The 26,718-nt window shown below is 45.5% G+C and overlaps 2 protein-coding genes across 6 annotated transcripts in view; one reads left to right on the plus strand and one right to left on the minus strand.

The window, feature by feature from the left end:
• LOC144178602 (hormone-sensitive lipase-like) overlaps positions 1-23,941 on the minus strand; it is a 29,681-nt gene extending 5,740 nt beyond the window's left edge. Inside the window, exons 1-6 of the mRNA XM_077706565.1 lie at positions 23,164-23,941; positions 22,402-22,638; positions 17,356-17,538; positions 6,486-6,596; positions 3,757-3,901; positions 2,668-2,886 (exon numbers count right to left, since the gene is read on the minus strand). Of these exons, the coding sequence (XP_077562691.1) occupies positions 2,668-2,886; positions 3,757-3,901; positions 6,486-6,596; positions 17,356-17,538; positions 22,402-22,638; positions 23,164-23,670 (1,402 nt within the window). The 5' untranslated portion in view covers positions 23,671-23,941. The remainder of the gene's footprint in view (positions 1-2,667; positions 2,887-3,756; positions 3,902-6,485; positions 6,597-17,355; positions 17,539-22,401; positions 22,639-23,163) is intronic.
• Positions 23,942-24,029: 88 nt separating this feature from the next.
• Positions 24,030-26,718, plus strand: part of LOC144178603 (DDB1- and CUL4-associated factor 8) — a 31,193-nt gene continuing 28,504 nt past the window's right edge. The window contains exons 1-2 of one of the 5 annotated variants that reach the window (XM_077706571.1): positions 24,030-24,292; positions 25,190-25,579. In XM_077706571.1, the coding sequence (XP_077562697.1) occupies positions 25,237-25,579 (343 nt within the window). In that variant the 5' untranslated portion in view covers positions 24,030-24,292; positions 25,190-25,236. Of the gene's footprint in view, positions 24,300-24,347; positions 24,602-25,163; positions 25,580-26,718 lie in introns of those variants that run through there. The other 4 variants (XM_077706568.1, XM_077706569.1, XM_077706566.1 and 1 more) reach the window with 4 other exon arrangements.

Below are 26,718 nucleotides of genomic sequence, written 5' to 3' on the forward strand. Positions count from 1 at the left end.
TTCCCGTTTTTCCTAATTATGTAGCTTATTTGAGCGAAGTTTACGTTAAAAGTGGTGTCAGTATGATTCTAACGAGACAATCTTTTGAATGAACCAAACTTGTGTTTTCTCTTCATGGCTCCTTTAAAACCTGCCTTTTATGCTTCAAGGCGAAAACTACCACTTTTTTCTCTAACGAGTGAATGTAGCGATAGGCCTCCTTTACGTGTACTGCAAAACTGAAGAACAGACGACTAACATTCCATTCAGTCACTACTTCCAAGTGAAGGCTGCACTGGTGCTTCACCCACCACCTCGTGGTCACTGGCAGCGACAGGTTCTACGCTTCTGACCTCAGAAATGATGCCACCTGTCAGCATGCCCCACACCCTGAACTCGTGTCCACATCAACGTAGTCTGCCAAGAAACTCGTTCTAAAACATGCACTATGGAGGTTTTAGATTGCTTTTACCCAATTAAACTCTGTCTGGTTTTACTTTCTAGAGGCGACGTAGCGTCGCATGTGGGCCGTAGTAATAGTAGTAGTAAAGCTTCGGGGCCGTTTCTCTGGCCGTCCGCCAGGTCCCAAGCTTCCAGCGCTGTGGCATGTGGTTCGAATTATCCGTGGCGGAGGCCCCTCGCGTTCGATTTAACAGGCTTTTCAATACACAGACTCCTATAGAGACTTGGCCGGACCAAATAGTACAGTTTGAATTATCCATAAATTCAAATTATTGAAGTTTGAATTAATGAGCTTTCACTGTATATGCACAAACTATAGCTGACTATGTGCAGAGCTAGCAAAAATTAGAAAGAAAAAAAAATTCCTCAGCACAAGCAGTAAGCTTCACTTCAGTTTTGATTTCGTCTAAATGCTTTTCTTTGCGTACAAGTGCAATCAAGAGATGCATGCACATCAGCGTGACAGCCCAGTGCACAGACACACAGCCAGCGGCAAACACCAGTGATTATTAGCGCTAGCGGCTACTATGCTCAACAGGACGGCTAATTTTATAGGCAAATGCGCATTTATTTTCACTGCCTTCCCCCCCTATGGGTGGCATAGATGGGCGGGGCATAACGACTGTACAGTCAGAGGTGCCGCCATACCAAGATGGCATCAAAAAGACCCTCTCCAATTGGCTTTCTTACCTCTCCAATGAGAGTAAAAGCCGATGAGAACCGACTTTTAGGAAGATGGAGACAATCGTGTAAAGTCGGTCAGCATTTTGTGTTGTGCTCTTAATAAACATTACGGAAGAATAGGAGGGAAATGGGATAAAGAAATGCCGGCCTGAACTGTTTATTCCTTACGAAAAAAGGCTTCATTGGTCATTTAATTGACATATGATCCTTGAATGTTTCATTGGACATATGATTGGACGTATGATCCTTCCGTTACAACAAAAAGTTATCCCGCCTTCAAAAAGCGCTCAGGAGAGCACACACTTGACGTTATCAGTTGTCTTTACTAAACAAAGGCGACGACTGAAGAAACAGGATTATCTGCGGCAGAATCGTTGCCAATGCTTGCGCACGTGTGCAAGCATTGCTTACGTCAGACGGCAGCAGCGCAAGCCACTGTGCTTGGTCGAGTGGCTACTTCCGTAATGCAATGTTTCTCTGCCCCACTCATCACCTCTACAATCTGCCATGACAATGCCTTTTGACATTTTTTTGAAGAAACACTGACAGCTGCTCACAATGCCTTGTAAGAAAATGACTTCGAAAAAAAACACCGTGAGGTGCAAGTCACTTTTTACGTTTCGGCAGACAAAGGGAATGAATGCCACTATGCAGCTGATAAACCATGTTTGGCATCCCAATAAAAGCAGTGCCTAAACTGTTTCTGAAAGACACCGCTCAAGGTGTGTGGAATAAATATGTTAAGATTTTGGTCCTAACCATGGCGAAGGGTTGAAAGCTAGGAGTTGGTAAGTGTAATTGTTTGCTCTCTGCAGTTTTACTGATTTGGGCATTTTTCCAAGGACTGGAAATGTTTTAAATGTAATACATATTTCACTTTCAGAGAATGTCCATGCCATTTCCACATGATTCTGTGGTAGCAGCAATAAAGAGGGTAGCAGCAATAAAGAGCAGTTATTTCTAATAAGGCAAACTCATGGTGTCTGTACAATGCAAACATTTTTTAAAGTTTTCTGTTGGTGTAACTGATTGCCTTTTTGTAACTTCCTGTGTTTTTAAAAAAATATATGTCTCAGGATCTAAAAATTGGTAGCGAAAGAGTTAAGTGCAGTTCAAGAACACCTACTTAGCGCCAAAAAAGAATACCTACTTGACACGACAAATGCTTGGCACGTCAAGTAGGTGTTTTTGGTTTTAAGTTTTCTATCTAGTTAAAACATTTATTAAAGCAAAACTGAAGCTGTTACCCTCCTAATATATAGGGGCTATAGATCACAATAATGTGTATACATTATCTATTATAACAATGGTTAGAAAACTGCGGTCACGTTTACGATAGCGTGTTTACCATTAGGACACGACCTAATTTATTAACTACTTATGAGATCGAGTTGTTCATGGTTACTAAGTGAAAATTTGGTTATCAAAAGCATACACAGGCAGTTCCAATTTTTTTTGACGGCTACATCCTAATGCATATCGCAAAGGGCTAAGCATGTTGTAACAGGTGGGAAAGGTGACCGACTATGAGGACCGGGTTACCATGCAGGCAGGTCAGCATGAATCCCAGGGGAAGCAAGGGGTCCACGGCGCACAGGATCCTCGAAGGGGACGGCGCCATGCTGAGCATGACGGGCGTGTACGCAGCAAACACCCCGCTGGGGCACCGAATGTTCAACTCGATGGTCTTGAGGCACAGAGCGAGCACCAGGTTTCCTCCCGCGCTGTCCCCGGCCACGCAGATGTTCTCGCCAGTCCAGCCTGTGGAAGCGGAAGGCACTTTTACATGTTCTACCCCTTCCAATTCCCCTGCCTAAAAATCACCGCTAATTGCACAGCGAGTGCTGTTAAGCTAAAGAACACCGAGAAAGCAAGTGATCCTTCTTTGATCACCACTGTTGCAGGCATGCATGCATGCACCCTTTTGCTGTTGACTTTTCTCCAAGAAGCTCAAGGCTGCGCTAAAAACCTCACACATGCACGACACGCATGAAACCAGCCTGTAAACTTGGGCACACAAAGCCTCCACCCCTTCTCTCTCACTTTCAGAGCAGTCTCCATAACTCCTGTATGTTCCACAAACAGTCACCAACATATCCGCAGTTGAGAACTACATACTTCTCTGACATAAAAATTAAAATTGCACTCATAGCTAAACTGGTTCGCAATGGATAATGTTGTAAAATTAGCATTCCACGTTTCTGGATTGAGATTACCATATGTGCATGATTCTAAGTTTGCTTATGAAAATTAAAAAAAAAATATTTTGAAGCTTATTCTTCCGCGCAGATGTAAATCCCATGATAACGTACCTTGCAGATGATATTTTATTTGGTGCACAAAACTGCGGCAGCAAAATTCTGTGCTTCATAAACTTGCTTATTGAGCTCCTGCTGGCATTAAAGCTAAAGCAGGCAGCATTGAAAGCCGATTTCGGTTTCGAGACCGATTCTAGCGCACACGCAAATTTATGGCTACTTACAGGGAAAAAAGGTGCATGTTAGAATCGTGCAAATACAGTACTTTGAACACAAACTTAAAGACTTAAACCTCCGGTTCTACTGCAACCACTCAATCCCTTTAAGTATCCTGTGCATCCTTTGGAGCTAGGCGACACCGACAGCTGCTCACCCAGCTTCTCCCGGTTGACGAGGGCCCACGCATACACGTGCAGCACTTCCTCCAGGGCCCTGGGGAAGGGTGCTTCGGGGGAGAGCGAGTAGTCGATGGTCAGGATGGGCACGTCAAGGTCCTTGGCCCAATCCCGCAGGTAGATCTGGCAGCAGGGGTTGGGAGGGGCACATCGTGAGGCACGGCTCAATGTTCGTCCTTGTCATCGTTACTCGCGTTTTAAAATTGAGCAAACATACCAAAAAATGTGCACATGACTGATTATCAGCACCAGGGTTCTCCTCACACTGGGCGGCGGTGGAAATGCCACCCGCTGCTCCGCTTCACCGCCCACTCCCTCCGTCTGACCCGTTTGAAATGCACTCCTGAGGAACTAAACACTGCCACTGTGCGGCAGCAATGCCAGAAGCAGCGGGCCGCGCCTCCCGCCATCTTGTTAGTCTCTGATTGTCCGCTTCAGACCAATGTTAAAGTCAATGCTTGCGCTTATCCCTTTCTTATTCTATTCAAGAGCTCTCCCTTTGCACCTTGGTGGAAGCCCCACAATGTTCATTATTTGACCATAGTTGTTCAATTTTTGTGAAGAAAATTTCAAATCACTAAACTTCCAGCCCCCCCCCCCCTCCCTCCCCACCATTCTCAAAATGTTCACCTCTCAAAAATTCCTTGGGAAAACCCTGATCAGCACCAACATGCCACATTCCCAACTCCTGCTACCTTTCCAACCTACCTCTAAATCGATAATATAGAGGCCAAAAAAACCATGGCCTGACATCTCAATCCCCATTATTTTAAAAGTTATTAGAGTTATAGGCTTGTTTTGTGCTTGTCAATAAAGTTTACGGATTGCATGCGTTGCAATAAAAAGTGACCAGTCGAGTTCTCATTGCAGTGTTCCTGGCTGTGGCCGGGTAGTTGTTTCGTTTTGTCTTGTTTTTGCAACTATTCAAATCAGCCCAGAGAAAATCATTACCAAACTTACTCAAATCTAGTAAAGCCTGAAATTCGAAAGAAGGGAAAATTTTTAGACATTTCCTTGCATGTAAGCCAGCCAGAACAGACAAGGACGACAGCAATCACAGGGCTAAAACGACATTTATTAGCCATGAACCTGTTTTGGTTCCCTAAGCAATGCTGTTGCAGCAGGGTTTGTTGTTACTTTCCTGCTTGTAGCTATCACCCTGACAGATTGTGCGCAATAGTTCATGCTGCCAAGTGCACTTGGAATGGTGCCCTTTTTGAGTGAGCCTGCAGTGAAGCTTTTCGGGATGTCATCGTAGGTTCGTCTCAAAATCCCCTCCTAAATGGACGTTTCTTTCATCAAAGCCATCTTTCCTGGAGGTTGTGGGGAGCGCACTCACGCCCTGCCCCCCTCTCCCACTTCGAGCACACGCCGGCGGCTATGGCCAAGCCGGCTGACGCTGCCGGCACGGGGGCAACCTTCTCGCAGCAATGCGCTGCGCAGTACATTGCCAACCACCCCGGTAACAACCCGTTTCGGGTCTTGGTTCCCTTTTTTTCCGCGACGCCTCGGAGGGCACGCTCGTAGCTCCGGGAGGAGGAGGTTGGGGAAAAACCGGTCCTCGGCAAGAGCCAAGGTCGGAGGTTGCGAGCTGGGACCTGCTCTCTTTCGACGCATCGACCTCCTGGCATAAGGACCTTCCCTGCCCCGACCCCGGAATCCACCCGCCCCCGCGACCTTCACTCGGTAAGCCAAACCCTTTGTCTTCCCTTACGAGAACGCTGCAGTAGGACAGGACTATCCTCCCTGCTGTGGCTGCCGGTCTGTTTGCACGTGCAACGATATTAGCTACAATAAACCTGTTTATGGTTTGTTGTGAGTCCGTGGTGTCCTTTTTCGCCCGAACCCTGAGCCACGCGCGACTTTGCACACGGCGGGTTGGGAGCAGCGTGAGAGCCGCCAAGTTATATGGCGGGACGATTGCGTAAGCGCTAGCAGGTGAAGTTTGCTTCGCAGGCTAGCCTTACGTAGGCGACCCTAGCGTCACTAAATAAAGGCTTTTAGAGTATCGGCACTCTTTTCTCTCATTGTTATGTGCCGCCGGGATTTCCATTGGTCGTCGGCACCACGTGATGTTTGTTTACATATGGGCGCAGCCATTTTGTTTTTGGGCGCCTCTCCTCTCTCTCTCTCGGCTACGCGGGCGCTAGAGCGGCCGGTCGCACTCTGCCCGTCACAACCGGTGGCGGTTTCGTTCGGAGAGATGGCAACACTGCAAGCCAGAAACAAAATGGCCCCCAAACACCTCCGGGTGTGCGGAGTGGCGGTACTCTTAAGCGTAGCTTATTTAGAGACGCTAGGCGACCCCACAAGGTTCAACACATCCTCAGCCGCCAGCCAGCACAACTTTCCGTTAAAGGTGCCACTATGACGACACCACTACCAACAAAGCCACCAATGGTGCCATTATGGCCCCAAGCACGTTAATTTGTACTGCCAACCCAATACGGAACACTAGCGAGCATAACAGAAATGGTGGCCTGTCGGACGCACTTTGGTTGGCTAAGGCCGCAAATACTCGGCGCATTTTAATATAAATCCTCGAATCATCAAACCCATGACTTTTGCATCCCACTTTTTAAAGAAAAGTGTCAGCTTCAAATCAACTGAACAAGGTATTTGTTTTGTCCCCCCATCAAAGGCAAAAACCCTCACTCACAGATGCCCAGTGAAAAACCAAAAGTGCACACCCTGCTCAGTAACTTACCTCATGGGAGTCTGGAGTTTGCGACACAAAGCCACCTCCGTGGCAATGGAGGAGCAGGCCCTTGGACGCTGGCAGGGGGCTGGAAAACCACCGGCTTCCTGTGACAGCCTCCTGTCGAGCGAGAAACAAAGCCATTCTTTAAACAGATGTACTAAACACGAAATTGTAATACGATTTTCCAATGAACTTATCAAGAGAGGGACAACCCACGGGTTTCTTAGTGCTCATTTTCAAGAAAACCTCCACTGGTCAGCTCATGTTGACAGTGTCCATATTGAAATTTCATGTTCTATTGGAGCAATGAGTAAAAATGAAATCTATTACCAGTTTGGTTCAAGAAACAACTTGATTACACAGTGGTGCACTTATACCTTAAAACAGGTAAAACCAAATTCAGTCACCCAGATGTATCACAAGAAAGATCATTGCGACTAATTCAAAATGCACCACACTACAATCCCATAGCTCCACTCTTTTAAAAATGACAGTAAGGAATCATAATCAATATGATTAAACCAGGGTGTCGAATAGAGCCAAAAACCTGAACCGAACTGGTATTTCTGCCGGAACTGAACCCGAACCGGTATTTTTTTATCCTGCTGAACCCTAACTGGAACGCAACTGAAAAAAAATAATGGTTACTGGTTCACGGTGAAACGGTTCGAGCACCCATTATTGATGATGCGAAGTGAATGTAATTCGGGAATTTTCCCTTTCCCACCATCAGTGCGATCACAAGACTATCAAGTCTAGATACGTGGTCGCAACATAAGGAAGGAAAGGCCTGTGCGGCAATGTTGCAATGGTATGTTGCTGCTCCTTGCTTGTGCACAGTGCAAGGCTGAGCGAAAGAAATGACACATTTTGTGCGTCCTGCAGGCAATATAAAACATTGACGCTGCCCTTTTTTCGCTGCAACAGTAGCAATATAGGTGACAAGTGTTAAACGCAGGAGCGATTCAGTGGCTAAGCTGCAGGCAAGGATCAATGCCCGCGGTGGCCGTTATTCTCATGTAGACGAAAAACGATAACGTATATGCATCGATATTTCAATGATAACAGCGCAATACGTGCATAACGTTTATAGCATTTAAGTTGTTGTCACCCAAAAACTTTCAAACTTTTATTTTTGTGTGCAAATAAATTTTCTGATTGGTTCAGAGGAAGAGCGCTGCAAAATTTCCAAATGCCAAGGGCCCCAAAAATATTTATGGTGGTGCTACCAGCTCAATATTTTTGTTCACTCCAACTCATCCCAGAATGATTGATTGTAGTATTTAATGCGCCAATGCAAAGCAGGCGATGAGGCGCACCGTAGTGGAGGGCTCCGGATTTTTTTTGACCACCTGGGAATCTTTAACGTGTGACCCAACTCATCCCAGAACCGTTTCACTTAACCGTGCCTGGAACCAGTTCGGAACACTTCCTTCAATTCGTTCCGGTTCGGGTTCAGTTCCAAAATGGTGGGAAAAATACGGGTTTGGTTCGGTTCTGATTCTGGGGAAAAATTCTGGTTCAGTTCCAGTTTTCGGTTTGGTTCCGGTTCGACACCCCGATTAGAGCATTAAGCAGATAAGCAACGACCCTTTTCCTTTCGAACAACTGGAGATATCGAGCCAAGCCATAACACCGGACGTTTCCGCTACCTGCACATTGGGCTGATAAGCAATCGCATTGGCATCACGAACACAAGGTGTGGATGGTAAAAAAGGAAAAAAGGAAAAAAAAAAAGTCTTGCGTTTTTATCACGTTGTCTCGCTGGCATAACTCTTTCGTTACGGCGGAAAAACGGCCGATTATGAGTGCTCCCACAAAACTATTTTTTTCTCTTGAGCTAGTGTATACATTTAGCATTGCTATGCATGTAATTGTAGCTAATAGATTGCTCTTGCAAACACATACCAGCAGTTTTGTGAAAAGTACAATTACTTACAGTTTATTAGTCAAATAATCAGAAAAAAACGCACAAAAAAGTATACATGCAGCGTATATAGGCGGTTGTAATGAGCCTAAAAATTATTTTATGAATTCTAAGATATACAAATTGTTCCTACATTTCTCGCCTATGATTCAATATATATATCAACGCTGTACACCAAGTTTTGTATTTTTGTGGCCCTGTCAACCTAGCAGAACTAACGGCTGTGCCACTCCTCGAAGCCACTCGAGTGTAAGTTGGTCATGCATCCAAGCACACTTTTTGTGTTCTGACACAAAATACTTTTCCCTTTGGTGGTAAAAAACCAGAAAAAAAATCCAGCGCTTTTGAGAAGTGTCGTGCATCGCTCCGTAGCGGTAATCCCACACGAGTGCCAGGCTATCATGAAGGTGATAACGCGATATGACGCGGCACATTTGGCAAAATATCCCTACCGTACGTTGTCCAGACCCTACACATCAATGTGTAAAGCCACAGTCGTCAGATAGGAAGCCCGTTTTGTTTATAAATACAGCCCAAATACAGCGGACGCTGTTTTCACACAACTCGCCACTACTGCGAGTTCCAATTTCACTCTTTGCACGGTCTCTGCACGCAAAATATCAACAAAACATAATAAAATCGAAAACTGAGTTGTCAATAAATACACCAGATGGCGTTAGTTGTCCACCAGGCGGCGCTTTTAGCTTTCGCGGGACGTTTGAAATCATCGGACACCGGCGTCCAATGGCCTATGGCGCCGTACTGAAAGAGATAAGCCGTGCTGCTTTCCTCTCTGCCACATCTGTTATTCAAGACACTGAAACACAGATCCCTCAATAAATGAAAGCTGAGCTCGCGGTTTGTAAGACCATGCAGGAGCGTCTGATGAGGAAAAAAAAAACCGAAATAAAAACCGTACCTCTGTTTTTAAGTACCGTTTGTTTGGGTGATGATAAAAAAACGAATGACTGAAAGGTAGCTTGCGATATCGTTAGATTCGCGCATGTTTTGTTCATACTGCGGTACCGCTTATGGTGCAGGTTATCACGGCTCCCACGACATACATTATATGAGGTCTACACTGCATTAACATTCATTTCCACCGGTCTGAATCGCAACAGCTTCCACACAAGGGACATTCCGCAGCAGCCTAAACGGCGGGATGCCTGGTCGCAGTTTGTTTCAAGGGAACGGCTCTTATGTACGAGTTCAATTACTGCAGCATGGTCATGAAAATGTTTTGGCAGTGTACAAAAAAACAAAAACAAAAAACAAACGAAACAAAATCATTTAATTTGAGTATTGATAGCTAAGTATGGCAACCAATATATGCTGCAGGAAATTAAAAAAAAAACTTAAAAATTAAAAGAAAAAGCATCTTAAAAATGAAATAACGGAATAAAAAGTTATACCTAATCATGTGTTTGTCTAAAAGCAAAAAATAAAAAACAATGAACTGATGAAATTACCAAGTCATTAACTCAACAAAGAAAAAATTAAATGTTGCTGTTTAGGCTGATACGTTTATAACGGCCAAGAAAACACAAGGTCAGTGAAACGGAGAAGCGGCAGAAGTTTTACCCATGAATAGACCATTCTCAAAATTCCTGCCTCTTTGTTTATAATTTCGAGCGCTTCGCTTGAACCCACAACTTGTGACAACTATTTCAACACAGTGCATGCGGCACAGTTTGTTTTTTCAAACGTAGGTGGCAGAAACATGGTAAAACGCAACCACAGCATTCGGATGTAAAGCTAGAGGCAGCTCTTTGGCACCCTTTTGTCTCTCTCCTCGTTTAGCCATGCAGTAACTTCTTTCAGACCATGAACCAATTAGCTAGCAACCAAGTATTACGACAGGCATAAAGCATTGCTTTCCACATGAAGCAATACATAACGTTTCACTAGTCATGCAGTGTTCATTCCATAAATGCATCCTAATGACTGTTGAAAACGTATTGCCGCTAAATTGACCACGTCTCTATCATAAGTAATGAGGTGGTTATATATAGCATCATCCCTTGAGCCCAGCCTTTTTCCTTTGGGGTAAATCTTAAAAGCCCCCCCCCCCCCCCCCGCTTTTCCCAAAATTGGGTCTTTTGCTCATGCACGACGCTGTTCCTTCACCAACTGCGAATGCCAGTGCTGCAGCACGCTTCAATCAGCCGTCCACAGCACCTTTGCTGGAGCATTTAGCAGAAAATTGTTCATCGATTTGCCAATCTGCACACAAAGAACAAAGGCATGAAAAATTTGCTCTGTGTACAACGACAGCTACATGAGGGAATGAACTTGCACTTCTATCTCGGCATTGCAGCTTGGCGCACTAAGCGTTGTCTGTTGCTTGCACTTATGTCAATCGTGCACGGCTCGCGCCTCATAAAGCTTGTACCCACTCTCAAGGTTCCCCGAACTGAAAAAGTCCTTGCAGTTATTTAAGCTTTGCAAGTCGCACCGCAGAAGGGTGGAAAGCCACGCACAAGTACGCTGCGCTGACCACCACCGGCATTCCACTGACGAGCGATTTCCACTGGCAACGCTGTTTGCTGAAGCGACGGTGGTGCCATACAACGGCCGCCCGGTCCCTATACCTTTATCTCATAAACCACGTATCAATATACATTTAGATCGTTCACAGATGCGGTTACTTAGTGCACGAGAAATCATCACACGGGTTCGTTCGTCTGCAATTTGGGTCTTTGAAGGTTGACAATGGAGAGAATGCATTTTCAGCAAAGATTGAACACACTTTTAGCGAAGCTTTTGATCACTTTTGACGCAGTTTTGATGCGAGAAAGCCGTCACGCTTCTCTCAACTTTTTTGAGGAAGGGATGGTAAAGTTTTTTTTTTTTTTAACGGAAAGTTTTGTTACTGCAAAAACTAACTTCAGATATTTCCTGTGCACAAGGAGCTACATATAAATTTTTTGCTTTCCAAATTAAGAATGTCAACCAAACACAATCCTGTCTCTCGTGAAAACCCCCCAAGACATAAGTTCTTGGCAAGAAAGTGGCTGGTGAATCTTCACTGCTTCATCTGATTTTTCTAATACCTGGCAAAGTTTGTTTGCACTTGCCTTTGAAATAAGAACACTGTTACACGGCAAAAGCAGTATTTTGGATTTTCGTTTGTATTTTGTTTTATGGTCAGTTCAAACCACTAAAAATTGTTTTCTTACTTCGCTGATAATTAAACTCATCGAACCGGTTCACGAACCGGTTCGGTGTGTGATTTAGTTGAACCAGAGCTGAACTGGAACGAAATAAATCCACCCGAACCCAAACCAGTATTCTTTTTTTTTGGTTCGACACTCTGGATTAAACAAAATTTTGATAGGTGCATTTCATCAAATGAAAGCTGATGCAAGTGGTTTGATAACAAGACCACAGTACACTCCCATTAAAGGGACACTGAAGTGAATTTGTCAAGCTCCCGTTTTTGCTTGCATTGCGTAGACTGGCTCAAATTAGCACACTTTTCATCGTTTATCCGGTTGACAAATCGGTAATTATTTTACAAAGCGCGAAAGAAGAAAAACTACCATGCACGGTTTGCGGTGGCCGCACCAACTAAGGCTGTGACGTTGGGAGGAGGGGGCACCGTGATTGGACGATACCCAAGGTTAGCAATCAAACAAGTTTCGGTTTCGGTTCTGTAAAACACAACCGATGGCGTTGTTAGATGGGCATTCTCAATATCTCAGTAATCATCGTACCGCGCTTCCGCCATGTTGTCGGCTGTAAAATGCATAAGATAAGCTTCCCAGGACGGCTTGGAATCGTAGCATTCACTAGCTGAGGCCTACGCAATGCATGAACGCCCTCCGCGTCCCCGCAGACGCTCAAATGCCATTCGCTTTTCCCCCATATTTGGAGCTTGCCTCACTCATGCCTGTATTGTAAAAAGCGTGTTCGCACCAGACCAAGGGTCTGTTGATTCTGGCCTGTGCCCACTGCCCGCAAGCAGTCAGTGCTTATGGCAACAGCAAGCCAACGAGAACTCGCTAGCGCGCCAGTGCCAGCCTGCGCGCGTTCTGTGAACTAGTTCGTGGAGCAATGAACGTTGCGGCCCAAGAAAAGGTGAACTCAGTATAGAAAACATCGGCGGAAAACAAAAAGTTAACTTATATAAAAAAAAAAAAAAAAAGCACGTACCCGCGGGGATTCGTACTTGTGACTTTTTTTTTTTTGTGTGCGATAGAATGCCTGTTGGCATAAAAATAACTTATTTACAAATATACATGGGCCCCGGTCTCTCGAAGGAAGTCGCAAAACACTTGCGATGACATACCTAGCGCTCCAAACCACTCGGCCACGGGCGATCGCTGCCTACCTTGGAAATATAAGGTATATAATGTATAACCAGTTTACACTTTTATTTAGTTTTAGCATTCTAAGCAGCTTAAGTGACTATTTGTTGTTTTGCACTTGTGCAGTAAGCATCACCCAAGTTTCCACAATATCTAACATCTAGCAATTGCATTTCTTAGACGGAAAAGCGTTCGTAGATGCGTAGTCGTGCTGCTGGCCGCTGTGCTTGTTCGCCCAGCGCAAAAAAGTGCTTCCCGCACCCTAGTTTTACGCTGTATGGTAAAAATATCAGTTGATTTTATTTCCTTAGTACCTATATTGACTTCGCTGACTCTTCTCCCGCCTTCAAGAGGCCTTATATTTTCCTACTGGCGTACCAGTCAGCGAATCGTTACATATGCAGCGCTTGTGTGAAGCGACCTTGACTTGGCTAGATACAGTGTACAAACTAACCAAGTAAATAAAGGCACATTCTTCTATTCACAAACGTGTCCTGGCTTCGTTTCAACTGAGCGAACGAATTGCGACGACCCGTCGGCGGCCGGCGGACGAAACGCTGGGCCGACTGACTCTGTCTGAAGGCCGGGGAGCCGTGCAGTAGCGCAGCCCATTGCGAGCTCGGCTCCTCCCGACGCCACACGAAAACGCCACAGAAAATGGGCGAGCATAAAGAGAGGAGGACAGCATTTTCGAATTAATTTTTCTACTAAATAAAATCGCGTAAACGCGCCCAGAGTGGTCGAAACATGGCCTGGAGACTCCGGACTACAATTTGCGCTAGTAATCCCGCAATGTTTACATATCACTTCAGTGTCCCTTTGACATGAAATCAAAGGGACCGTGAAAATTGAAAATTTGGTTGGTTTATAAGAAATTCATCTCAAAGGAGTACTGACACGGAATTTTTGTGTAAAGTTTTCTCTGCTGCTATGGGTGCCTATGAACCCACTAATCATTAAATAGCACATTAGACAGTCTCGTTTATTTGTGTCAGTTTCAGTTTCGACTAACTGAAGAAGGAGCTGGCCACCATGACAGGAGGGCGCTCGTGACGTCACCGTTATCGTCGCACCACCACCAGTGTGGACGCACGCGCTCGCGTGCCCAGACCAGCCGTGGTCTCCACTACCTACATGCGCCGGGCAGCGTGACGTCACTCCCAAAACCATGACATGCAAGCACGGCAGAACAGCGCACGCTAACCACAGCCAGCATGTTGGCCACGTCACGGGAGCCCTCATGTTGGCAGTCTGGGCCCAGGAGGAGTAGACGGCGTCACGCTGATGCCGATTGCGTTCCGGGCTTTCTCATAAACGCAAAGATTAAAATGGATTTAAAATATGTTATACTGAACGGTTGCAGCTGAAACTTGCTGGGAGATATCTCCATATACAAAGGAAGCCTTTTACTTAGTTAGCCTAGCTTTGAAATTTCATGTCAGTGCTCCTTTAAGCGGAAGTTTCTTGCGTTGTGCCCTTCACAAGAGAACAAAAGTGTTGTTCACATTAACCACGGAGTTCGTCTTAACCGGAGTCTACTGTATTTACGATTTTCACTCAAGCAGTGTCAAAAAATGGAGGCTCCACAGTGTGCTGCCAAAAGTGCTCATCCGTAACATATAAGTATTTAGTTGTCTATTATCGCACCAATTTTTGTTCAGTTTATCATAACATTGTGTACAGAAAGTAATCTTGCAGTTAAATGTTATTTTTTATTCTGCCCTCAATTTTTTTTAAAGCAACGCTTGCTATGCCTCCCTGATGGCATTTGATGCCACAAAACAAGCTGCAGGAAAGACAACTTTACACAATAGGTTTCACAAAGCGATGATGATAAGCGAAAGCCCATCGAGCACCTCAAGAAAAAAATGCTTCCTGTGGTTGGTATCGAACCTGGGTCCATTGCGTTATGAAGCCGGCATTTATGCGATTGCGCTGTTCTGACACGGTCGAAGCAGTTTGAGTTTTGGCCTTTGACTTTGGCTTTGGTCACACGGAAGAAAGCTTCGCATTTTAACCATCTTTCTTAAGAAAAGGGCTTTTTTTATTCAATTACTTTAACAGTCGTAAAAAAGGATTTTTTATGACTAGGTATCTCCCAAGCCTCGTAAAATGAAGAAACCACTCACTCTACTGACATGCCAAGACTTATAAAATTTATTCAGAGAAAGGAAATTCAGGACTTCAAACACCTGCTTGCCACAATTTCTCTCTTCTATCGAGTGAATATTTTACTTTAAAAAATGTAATGACTGACAAAATAGTAGATAAGCAATGGCACTAAAAATTACTAATAAATGCTCTTATGAATAAATGCTCCTATGGGCATACCATGCAACAGAAACATGCACATATTGCACTGACTGTTTCCAGAAAAAACATTTCTAATTTTAGGTACTATGCCTTTATTTTTAGCTCCTTTTACACCTTGGTGAAAAAAAAGGGGGGCAAAACGATATTATGTAGTTCTTCATAAACTTTGGAAGAGCTTGTTCCCTGAATAACTCTCTCCTGGCTATTGCAGGCAATCATATCTGCTGAAATCCTATCAGCTATCATATCAAGTCATATCAAGTGTGCAGTATAGTTCCTGATAAACAGCATATGCTTGGCACTTGGCAGAACCAAGCAGACATTGTGTGCCAGGAGTGATAACATGTAGAAGAGCAATATCGCATTACCATACCATTGTGATGCCACTCAACCTTGTAGGTCAGTTCCAGTCAATAAAATTTTCCATAAAAAAAAAAAAACATGCCTTTGTCTTTTCTTTTTTCAGCTGCATCTTCGCTGCCCCTCAACATCTCATCACGGATACGACTCTTTGCTGACGATTGTATTATATATCGTACGATTACTAGCCTTAACGACCACCTTTCCTTACAAAATGACTTAAACATAATCTACAATTGGTGTAATACATGGCAAATGTCACTTAATTTGAGTAAATGCAAAGTAATATCTTTTAGTCGGAAGCACGATAATTCAGATTTTCTTTATTCCATCAACCACAGTGCAGTTTCGCAAGCCGCTTCCTATAAATATCTTGGTGTTCATCTAATACCTAATCTCTCTTGGAGTACCCACATTTCCGCCATCTGCGCAAAGGCTTCTAACTTCTAAATCGCTCGGTTATCTGCGACGAAATTTACGATACGCACCAGCCCTTGTCCACAAACATGCGTATCTAACCTTTATTCGTCCACAGCTAGAATTCGCGTGGGCAATCTGGTTCCCTCACCAAAACTACCTAATCGTCCAGCTGGAATCTATTCAAAACAGAGCCGCCAGATTTATTACACGCAAGTACGACTGTCATCTTAGCGTTACCCAAATCAAACAAGAGTTATCATTTCAGCCGCTAGATACCCGTCGCACTATCGCACTATTATGCCTTTTTCATAAATACATAGTTCGCATTAGGCCTAACCCACTTTCTCTTAACGCCCCAGTACGTACGTCCCAACGCCTTCATAATAGTCATAGTTTCACGCGCATTTTTGGCAAGACGCTTGCTTTCAATTCATCGGCATTGCCTCGAGCAATCATGCACTGGAATGATCTTCCTGACCAAATTGCATCCATACTTAGTCAAGATAGCTTTACCGAAAATCTGCACCGACATTTTTCTTAGTAATTGTGTAATGATGAATTGCTAGAATAATATTGTTACTGTTTATGGGTGTTTCCCCCTTGTATTTGTGTTTTGTGATGTTTTTTATTCCACAAAAACCCTGTACGTTAGTGATAATTGTCTGTTAGAAACATGTATGACGTGTTTCATTTACGTCTGTAAGCCGATTACCCAAACTCTATATTGTGTACTTGTCTTTTCTTCTTTTTCCCCACTATTTTTTTTTATGTTCTTTCAAAAATGTAACCCCCCCTACTCAATGCTCTTCAATGGGCCTGTAAGGTATTATAAATAAATATATAAATAAATTGTTTCAAGCTGCAGGAGACATACACATGATGCAGCAAACAAAGAGGAAATGCAAGAGATATCATAACAGGAGAAAAAGGAAAGAGGACCCATATTTTTGTACTCGATGCTATGAACCCTAGTGCTGGTTCTGGTTTATCCCTGCAAATGGTTACTACAAGCTGTCAGTTGTAGTAGACAAAATTTTACATAAAATTTTATCCAATACAACAGTTGCAATAACCTTTGACAGCGCCGTTTCATGGCAACAAAGTTATACTTAATTTGGGCAAGATAACTAGCTACAGTGCCAAAACTGCGGCCTACAATCATGGAAAATCCAAATCAATCCTAACAGCAGTCCATTCCCTACTCTCTCTTTCTGTGCATGTGGTCAAGCTTGTTTGCGACTAGAGTAGTAACATGCACAGATAAATTTTTCTAAGTTAACTAACCGTATAATGAGCACTGTAAGGCACTTTTGACGACCTTACCACCTTCTACGATTTTCCAGCGAAGAGCTAGTGGACAGATACACTGTAATGCGACAAATCGTTGGTGAACGCGAGTTTATTCAGGGCCAGCGGTCAAGTCGACACAATTGACAACTACTTCCTACAGGTACACGTAAAGGTGCTCGAAAGAGTCGTCAGCTTAAATAAGGCCACAAAAGGGTGGGGGAATAAGATCAGCCATGGCACACTAAACAAAGCTCACCTGTCCTTTCCTCCACCGATACGAGAGCAGCCGGCAACGAACAGCAGCCCTTGGCAGGTGAGAAGACGGTACGGGAATGTCGACCCAGGCCGACCCGTCTGCACTTGGCAGTCGCTGCCTCTCTGCTGGCACAGTGACCACCTCGCACACCTCCAGTGACGGGCAGATCCATTGGGGGACGCGCTGCAGCAGGCAGAGAAAGAGAAAAGTGAGACGGCGTGAAAAGTGCAACGCACAGGAATTTGCAGTGCAAGCAAAGCATGCAGGATGATCCCGTATGGGACAGCGACACTTATACAGTAGTGGCAAGGTATCACGCACTTTTACGAAGAGCCTCCCAGAACGGTCTGATTTTGGCACGCTTAAATGTAACGGAGCAAGGTAGAAGTCTGGGCCTGTTGGTTCATGATGTTCAGAGAAAAAACCAGTGGGAACACCCTATAGGCTCCCGAACGATCGCCGGGTGGCGCTGCACTCTCCCCTCCGCGGGAGTCCGCGGTGGCTGCCGCCGCTTCGCCACGTGCTTTTTTCGCTGTGCGCGTGCTGCAATTATCGTGCTACGGTGAGGTCCGGGTAAAATTTTCTTTCGACTTATGAAAGCATACACGTTAGCACGTGTCCAGCAAGTTCAGTTTACACGTAGAGTAGCTACTGGGTCCATTTTTGCCGGTGCTTGTCTTGTCGTCTGCTAGAGACGCGTCGTCTACTACGTACCGCTCGAACGCCCAAGCGTCCCAGTGGTTTCACGTGATAAAGCGTGCTCTTGGGTGGTCATCAGTTGCAGTCTTTTTGCGGTCCAGGCGACAGCTGTGCAACTTGTCAGAGCACATTTTTCTCTTGTTTGCTACTTTCTTCACGTGCTCCCACGTTGAACATCCGGATTTTATGGACGACAGAAACATTAAAGCTTACAAGAATTCCCATTAATTTATTGTTTCTAATCCTTAAAATGATCAGCTGCCTCCTATGAAAGACGCATTAAAAAGGCACATGCTGTTAAAGGGATGCGCTGACAACACCGCATTTCTCTTTTGCTTATATCTTTGAAGGAATTTTGTTCGCAACGTTCGTCCCACAGATTGACCCGCTGGGAGTGAGGGTGATACTGTGGCGGGAACAACAGAACATCTTGTCAGGACTCGGGGCTCCGCCAACGTTCCACGCGTGTTTTCTGTTATGTTCCTGTGTTTTATGAGCATGTAGACACTGCTGCGACAAAACATGGTTGCCTTGTGTGCAGTAAGCAAAACTGCTATAAGCTGGGACGGATTCAGATAGATTTTTGCCCCTTTGTTGTTGTTCTCGCCGACTGCACAAAAAAGAAAGGCAGAAGGTGCAGCTGGTACGAGGGCGATGCATTTGTGCCTGTGCAGTGTTGCCGTGTGCATAAACGAAAACATGTGGCCCTTCAGTCGTGCACGGCATTGACGAAAGAGTGGAGAACAGCTGTGGCGCGTCCAGAACAGCTTGGCTCCCAAGTCTGCCTCCGCTGCTTTTGGTGCTAATCTGAGGGGGAAAGCTAAACGGGGAAAAAAGGGATTTTGCTGAAGAGAACAATAGTTCTCTGTTGCTCGGGCTGCCTGGAAATAGAGAGGGGGTGGGGGGTCCTCCCCTCTACACTTTTTTTAATGCATGCTGCCAATGATTGTTTTCTGCTATAATAAATGAACTTCGGAGTTGTTTAGCTGGTGCCGTTCGATATCGTCCATATATAACACAATTGGTTGACATTTTGCATGGGTGAAAAAAGAATAGTTTCTAGCGATTTACCTGGCTGTAGTAGCTCTGGTCCGTCTTGTCATTGTGACTTGTGTTCTGGACGGGATGGCTGCGTTATTCGTTTTTTCCCCCACATTTACAAATGCTGGTAATTAAGAGAGGTATACACCAAATTCTGTATATTAATAGTAATTAAAAGTTATACGCCACAAGCTGTTCTGTTGTTTCTGCGAACTGTCATTCTAACCCATACTTGCACTCCAAGCGGGTGACAAACATTGCGAACAACAATTCCTTCAAGGACAAGTAAAATGGAAATGCGGCGCTGTCAGCGCACCCCTTAATTAGCGTGTGCCTTTCTAATGCATTTCTATAAGATGCAGCTGATTGTTTCAAGAGTAAGAAATAACCTATTACCATAATCAATCACGTTTATCTTACACTTCTTGCAAGCTGCAGTGTTGCTGCAGTCCAGAAAATCTGGATGTCCGAAGCGCGAGCACGCGAAGGGAGTAACAAACAAGATAAAGTACTCTGTTACAAGCTGAAAAGCTGTCGCCTTGCAGACGAAAAGACAGCATCCGGCGACCGCCGAACAACGCGTTTCTCCCCTTAAAATCGTCGGGGCAGTCTGCCGGTCGAGCGGCGGGTTTGTAGCAGACGACAAGACAAACGTTGACAAAAATGAACTCAGTAACTACTCTATGTTTAAACCGAACTTGCTGGACACGTGCTGACGCGTATGGTTTCATAAGTAAAAAAAACATTTTACCCAGCCCTCTTCCTAGCGCGAAAAATACAGCACGTGCGCAGCAAAAAAAGCACGTGCCAAAGCGGCGGCCGCCCCAGCGTACTCCCGCGGAGGGGAGAGTGCAGCGCTGCCCTCGCCCGGCAAACTTTAGCTTCGCCTCCCTATCCAAGAGGAGAGGCAATACAAGGACAGTCACTAGACTTACAACAAAATTTTATTGAAATTCTATTAAATGAAAGGATGAAGCGTGAATTTCTCATCTCATCTTATATATATATATATCTCTCTTCCCTTTGTTCCTTCCTCAGAAGGAGCCCCAAGTTACACAAATACACTAGATAAAGTTCGATGGCCCGGATAGCCCAAGCATCGAGGGCAAAATAATACTTCAAGCTGCTTCAAATTCAAAGGATCATGGCAATATTTTTGTGCTTCAAAAGCAATCATCTGTATTTCATCTTAGCTTACGTAGTGCTCTAACATTTACCACACCGTCAGGTTCAGCCTGGTCAATGGAGCAGTAGGTTTTCTTCATTGCTTCACATACCTTTCACAGCAGCAGCAAAGCGCTTGCTTTACCCATAACTCCTCATGCTGATGCATTAGCATAGAGATGCCAAAGTTACGCAATGTTTCTCTGCAAATAACCGTCAACCAAAGGGTAAAATAACATTTCCCAGCAATAACAACCGTACTGTGTACGCCAAACCCCGGGGGATGCCAACAAATGCAGAGAGACAAGAGAGCCAATAACGAAGCACGTGCGTCCTGTGTAAATGAATGCAATCATTTTTGTCCAGGGGAAAAGCCATGGCGTAGTTTGTATCACGTGTGACTTGCGCAAGGTTGGTGATAAGCCTTGCATCGTGTGCGGTGGTGGTGGCACGCGACCCAAGATAAACAATTTAGATAAACGGCTGCTGGCAGGGCACTCATAGGGAAAGCTGCACAGTCAGCCAAAGGTACCATGATAAGCGAACAATCACGGGCCAATTGGACGCTTACCCTTTGTAGAGAAAGTGCCCAAGGGCAACAAGCCTTTCCACCTCACACATGGCCGCGTCCCCTTATTGTATTCGGGCACCTGTTTATTTTCCTCAGATAACAATGTGGCGCAGCTGTAGATTACTATCAATTATGCACACTCAATTCAGGAGGAGGGTAACCTGAAATACAACTGAATCCCAGCAGCAAATGTTGCCATGTACTGAAAAAACAAAAAAGAAAGCGCTTTTCTGAGACATTCAAAAACACAAATTAATGAGCAAGAAGCTCATGTGCGTGTAGCCAAAGGTTACCCAAATGCCAGCTTGCCTCTACACAGCTAATTAAGTATCACTTCTGGTCAGTGGTGTGGGTTTCATCTTGTGCTGTCACTGACTAGCCCCGCGGCTAATTGGCCAGATCTACTTCCCTTGACTGACAGGTAGCCACAGGCTTTAAATCGGGGCAAGTTTTTCTTCACATGCATAAATTTGATGAGTCCAGCTGGCTCCTCTGCAGCCTTTCACTGTGGCCATGGGCACTGCTATTTAAAATTTTCACTCCCTGCAAGATTTCCTCTAAACTAATTCATCCGAATTCTTTACATTTAAAATTGCCAGCACCACCATGCCTGCTCTGGAAGTTGGTTTTTCCCATCTACACATGCAAACCCCTTGAAGTTTAACAGTGATGTACACAATGGCATTATTAAAAGCAAAACAAAACAAAAGCCAGTTGTATCCCTGGAATATTTTAGAGGCAATGTACTCATTTACTGCATTATGAGAAATGCTGGTTCTTTTTCATTTGTAAGGAACTGGAGAGGGATTTCATGTAATAAGGGCATCGCTCAAGGTGAGCTTCTATCTAAAGCAGCTGGTGCTTGTGCATGTGCCCGGAAAGGCGCTTTCAGGTGGTGCTTATGAGCATACAACCCCCCCCCCCCCCCCCCCCTTCCCACCCAATCATAGATGTTCGCATTGTCCTAACTAGTTACATCAAAAGAGAAATGAATGCGGAGATTGTGTGTCTGGGCTTACTTTATGTAAGTGTTGACCGCGTGCTCTCTGAAATGTGTGGAAAGAAAGCCTACATTAGCTGCAAGTTCTTTTAACGGTCCAGAGGTTCATGTTTTAAAAATAAGCAGAAACTATACACAGCTTTAAAATATAAGCATCCAGCAAAATGGCAAACAGTGGCTTTACAATGCTCTAGAAGTAATTGCTCTATTTCTGCATATTCGAAACATCAGGTCCATGTTACAGGCCCTCCGGTGGCATAGGTTAGGCCTTCACAAAACGAGCCTCACAGATGTTGCGCAAGCAAGTTGAACAATTTTAGGGCCTAGGACTTGATGAAATCTTTTGAGGGCCACTACGATTGCACCTGCTTACCAAGCACGCGGTCTAATTATGGTTTTCAAGTGGTAGTAACTTCCACCTATTAATTCCTAAACAAGCGGTCTAGTTAATGCAAAGCAAGTGCACTTGCTACACAAGATCTTCTTCTTTCCCAGCCAGTGCTTACTCATTGAATGATCAAGTCGGGCACATTTGTGGAAGGAATAGTTTGTTAGCCGAAGGGTAACCTGCCTTGAGGAGGTCTCCCTCATTGAGACTCCAGAATGCCTTGAGGAAGTCCAGGGATGCGTTCTGAGTGACGTCCACAATGTGGTTTGCCCTCGCCTCGGGGTTCAGGGTGTACTTGCCGCAGTTGATGAGAGAGGCTGCGGCATGAGCCAGTGCCCCCCCAGACTGCCGGTACTGGTCACTGAACGAAGCCATAACAATGTTCAGACCCGTAATTATGCGTCGCATCGATTCGCAGAACTGGAAAAGAAAAAAAAGACGGCATTTTTTTTTGTGTGTGATATGCACAACTTCATCAGTACCAGTCTACATGTTTTTCTAGAGCAGCGAAGTCGTTGTTTAACTAAATATTACCCACAAGTGTACACCATCCCACTAGCTTGTCAATCAGCCACGCTTTATAGCTGCGGTGTCATTTCTTTTCTCTTGTTTAACAATCGATCTATGCGGTAGATCTGTGCATCAGGACTTACTCGTTGGGATTGTTCATTGTTCGTGTTTTAATACTGAGGTGTAAATAGAACCTTTTTCGACGAAGGTGTACACCTCTCTCTCGTCTGAACTGCGTGTTCACAATTCAGAATCAATACATACTCTCATAACTGTATGGAATGAATGAATTTTGAATTCGTGGTAAAAAATGGGGCTGTTCATTTTGATAGTCTGGGACGACTAGGCCAAACGCCAGTAGCACGATGTATGTGAAAGTATGCAGCATTTCAAAAGCAAAAAAAAAAAAAAAACATTGGCACCAGTATGACTCACGTAAAAGCCAGCCAATCTGCCGTAGAAGCCGACTTGAGGAAGCGAGCCGTACTCTTCGAGGAGTTCACGTATGCTCAGCTTCTCGCCGACAAAGAGATCGCCCACCGTTCCAACGTCCAACATGCGGCGCAAGAACTGGGCGCTCACTTGCATTCCCGCAACCACACTCAAGTGGGCCTCCAGCTCCTTCTGGTAAAAGTCCGCCCTGAAGAACATCGAGTCTCGGCTCGAGATCACATGCCGGCACAGTTTAATGCAAATGGGAAGGAACCTGTTCGCGATGGTCAGGGAGGTCCGGTATCCGTTCCCAGGCGTCTCGGAATCGAAGTCGTAGAGGTGAGCCTTGCGAGCGATGACAGCGCAGTCATCGCGAAGTTGCGTGACGGCATCGTGCAGGTCGCCGAATTGGTTCGAGAAGCGCTGTCCCACGTCGGATTGCAAGGTTTCAAAGTAGTCCACATTTTCTTCAATCAGCAGAAGCAGCTCTAGGCACTGTTCTTCATCCATGGTCGTCTACACAGAAATCTCTTGACCTGATCATGCGCACGTCATGTTACGAAACCCGATTGTGGCGAGCTTCTAACCGCGGCAGGAAGCGCCCGAGAGAGACCCCGGACCCCGCGTCGCCGTAACCCCGTGATTCAGGCGCTCCGAGCACCGATGCCTGCACGAATGGGGAAAACAAAGCCAACAAAGCCGCCAGGCCAGACCCAGCCGCTACCGGTAACGCAAGGTGCAAGCGTATAAAACCGATAACAAATCACGAAGGGAGGGGGCGGGGAGAAACGAAAAAAAAAGAAAAAAAAAGCACCGTGCGTCATGGGCAAAGAAGAGTCACAAAAAAAAAAAAAAAAACACGAAGACAGCGTGTGCCCCCTGGCGTTGTGCATAGGAGACGCACCTGAAACAGCGCGTGAACCTGTATTTATCATTGTTTTCACGCGGGCATTGAACGAATTACTGTGGAGCATAATCGTGATCTGTTACTTCCGCAAAATTAGGTGTTCCAGCGCTACATTAGTGACTGCACACTGTAAAAGTTTTCTGTCGAAGGGCAACAACAACAAGCGTCAGCTGTGTGAGTTCTAAGCACTGCGCTTGCAATGCGAGGTGGAAAGATATCGGAAAGGTTGGTGGTGCGTGCTTCCCATTTGGCGGCTCGTTAGCGTACACGGGAATGCGAAAAAAATCATGTTGACGTTACATGGGGAAACAGTTGTGTTTTATCTCCTCTGTAAACAAGGTGGGCAGGCACAGAAATAGCGTTTGCCCCTGCGCATCTCTAGGCTTAACCTTGCAAAAAATGGCAGTCGTCGTGCGTGTCTCCGTTTGTTTTGAACACATGAGGGATGTGACTGCCAAGTAGCTCACTGGGCTACCTTGCTCGTTTACATGCGTTGGTGTTTTCTTCGTTCTAGGAGCTTCCGTTCCCTGTGCGGTACGTATCGGGTAATGCGTAGCGGGGCCCAGCAAAAATTACGTAATTTCGCTGGCGTTCGAATAAACAGTTCGGAGAACATAACGGTATGTTGTCTCAATTGGTTAAACGTCTGCTCCTGATGTGGTAATCGAAAATGTACCAATGTGGGAATGTGATTGTTTTTAATGCCGCCTGGTTACCAAGGTGAAAATGCACCACACCACAGCTGTCGGCAACGATCCTGGTGAAAAAAAAAAAAAAAAAATGACGTGCCCTTTCCCAGCTTTTATCAAAACGCGCCGTGTTAACGTGTCTATCTAATGGTATCTGCATTAACGGTCACAGCAACGCAGTTTCGGTAAGGTTTAATGTGCAAGTACACGTGCTGAAGAAATGTGACGTTTTTGTGGTAGATGCTGTGGCACCTTATGTCATTGCTAAGTTACAAATGGCATTTATTGAAGCACTTGTCGTGCCACGCATAGTAGAGGGCTTGGCAGTTGAATGGGTATATAATAACCGCGCGGAATGGATGCTACACCTTTGTTTTTGTTTTGTATTTCTATTTCTGCCTTTACAGATGTTTCATGTCTCCTCTCTTCTCAGATGAAATTTATTGAATCTGGCACGGGAAGCACCTTCATGCTGTGAAAATGAGTGCCAACAATGAAGCAAGTGGACCCTGCGACGAGCAAGCTCCTAAATCAGAGCCGGAGGCAGAAGAGCAAAGCAAAGAGACAAACCACCAAGTCGATTTGGAAGGCAAGCGGGTCGATTTGGAAGGCAAACGGATGAGAAAAGACGACAGTGGTATTGGTATTGAACCAGCCGATGACCAGTGTGAACCATCATCCTCCAAGGCAGCCAATGGCGGCCAGGAGAGCCCAGACTCTGGTAACCAGGATTGTGCTGAAGCCGCGGCGGCTCCTGAACGCCAAGAAACTCCTGGCACAGCCGAGAAAAGGCCAACAACCGAGACTGAAGACGATAGTGATGGTGAGTCAGTCTCGTATAGCTATCCGGTTACAGTGTAAGATTGCTGGGCGGAAGCAGCATCGCAGAAATAAGATATGGCTGATGACTCTGGAGGCGCAGTTTTACCAACCACCTCGGATCACTTCCCTCCTTTTCATTCGCAATGTTTATTTTCTGTCATCTTCTTGAGAGAATGGAATACCTAACCACGCAGCTTCAATGAACGTTTTTCGAGTACCGGTCTTCCTAGCGGCCGCCACAGCGAACTAAGAATGGCAGTAAGGCATGCCCCCCAAAAAGTTTGGCTTTCGGAGATCTCGTGCAAACAGACAGACAGTATAACTTAATTTGGCCACATTTGGGGTGATTAGGCCGGCGACATCTTCACTGTCGGGCAGAGGTCCGGTGCCAGCGGCCGAGCGGGCCAGGTCTTCTTGGACTTAGGGGTTTGGGTCACTCAAGGCGGCCACCCAGCGCTCCTTGCTGGTGATGGCAAGGAGAATGTGGTGGGATTGGTGCCTGCATAGGTGGGTGCTATCACAGGCCCATATGATGTGGGATAGCAATGCGTCAGGGGCAGAACAATGTGGCCATGCGTCTGCGTAAATTTTCGGAAATATCGCAGACATGATGGCAGGTGTGGGGAAAGAGCAGGTCTGGAGCTGGCGATAGATGACCGCCAAGGATCGGGATAGAAATGGGTGAGGAGGTGGAAAAAATGGTACGCACTAAATGATAATGGGTGAGGATGTCCTCGTATGGGTGCAGCCTGTCCCATAGAGGGAATATCTCCCTATCATCGGCGGCGCCTTCAGAAGACCAAGGCTTGAGCAGCTTCCTGGGCCACTGAATTTCCAGGTAGCGTGGTATGGGTGGGAGCCCAGACGAGAGGGAAAGAGCGGGATTGGACGTTCTGTGCCTTCAAAAGGACAGATAAAGTTGCTGGGGAAACTCTTGCGTGGAGGAAATTAGGATGGCTGATTTAGAGCCACTGATAAGAGTTGTTTTAAGGTGGGGACTGTGGGCCATAGCCAACGCGATGGCGATCTCTTCCGCTGTGGGGGACGTCTGTAGGTAAGGAGGCGGAAGCGAGCGGTGCTTGTGTTGAGTCAACCACTGCGGCTACAGCAGCCGCTCTGGTAAGGTAGGTTGCTGCACCT

This window comes from Haemaphysalis longicornis, unplaced genomic scaffold (genome assembly GCF_048455015.1).
Source record: "Haemaphysalis longicornis isolate Haplotype H1 unplaced genomic scaffold, Haemaphysalis longicornis Haplotype H1 scaffold_4, whole genome shotgun sequence".
Classification (NCBI taxonomy): Eukaryota; Metazoa; Arthropoda; class Arachnida; order Ixodida; family Ixodidae; genus Haemaphysalis; species Haemaphysalis longicornis.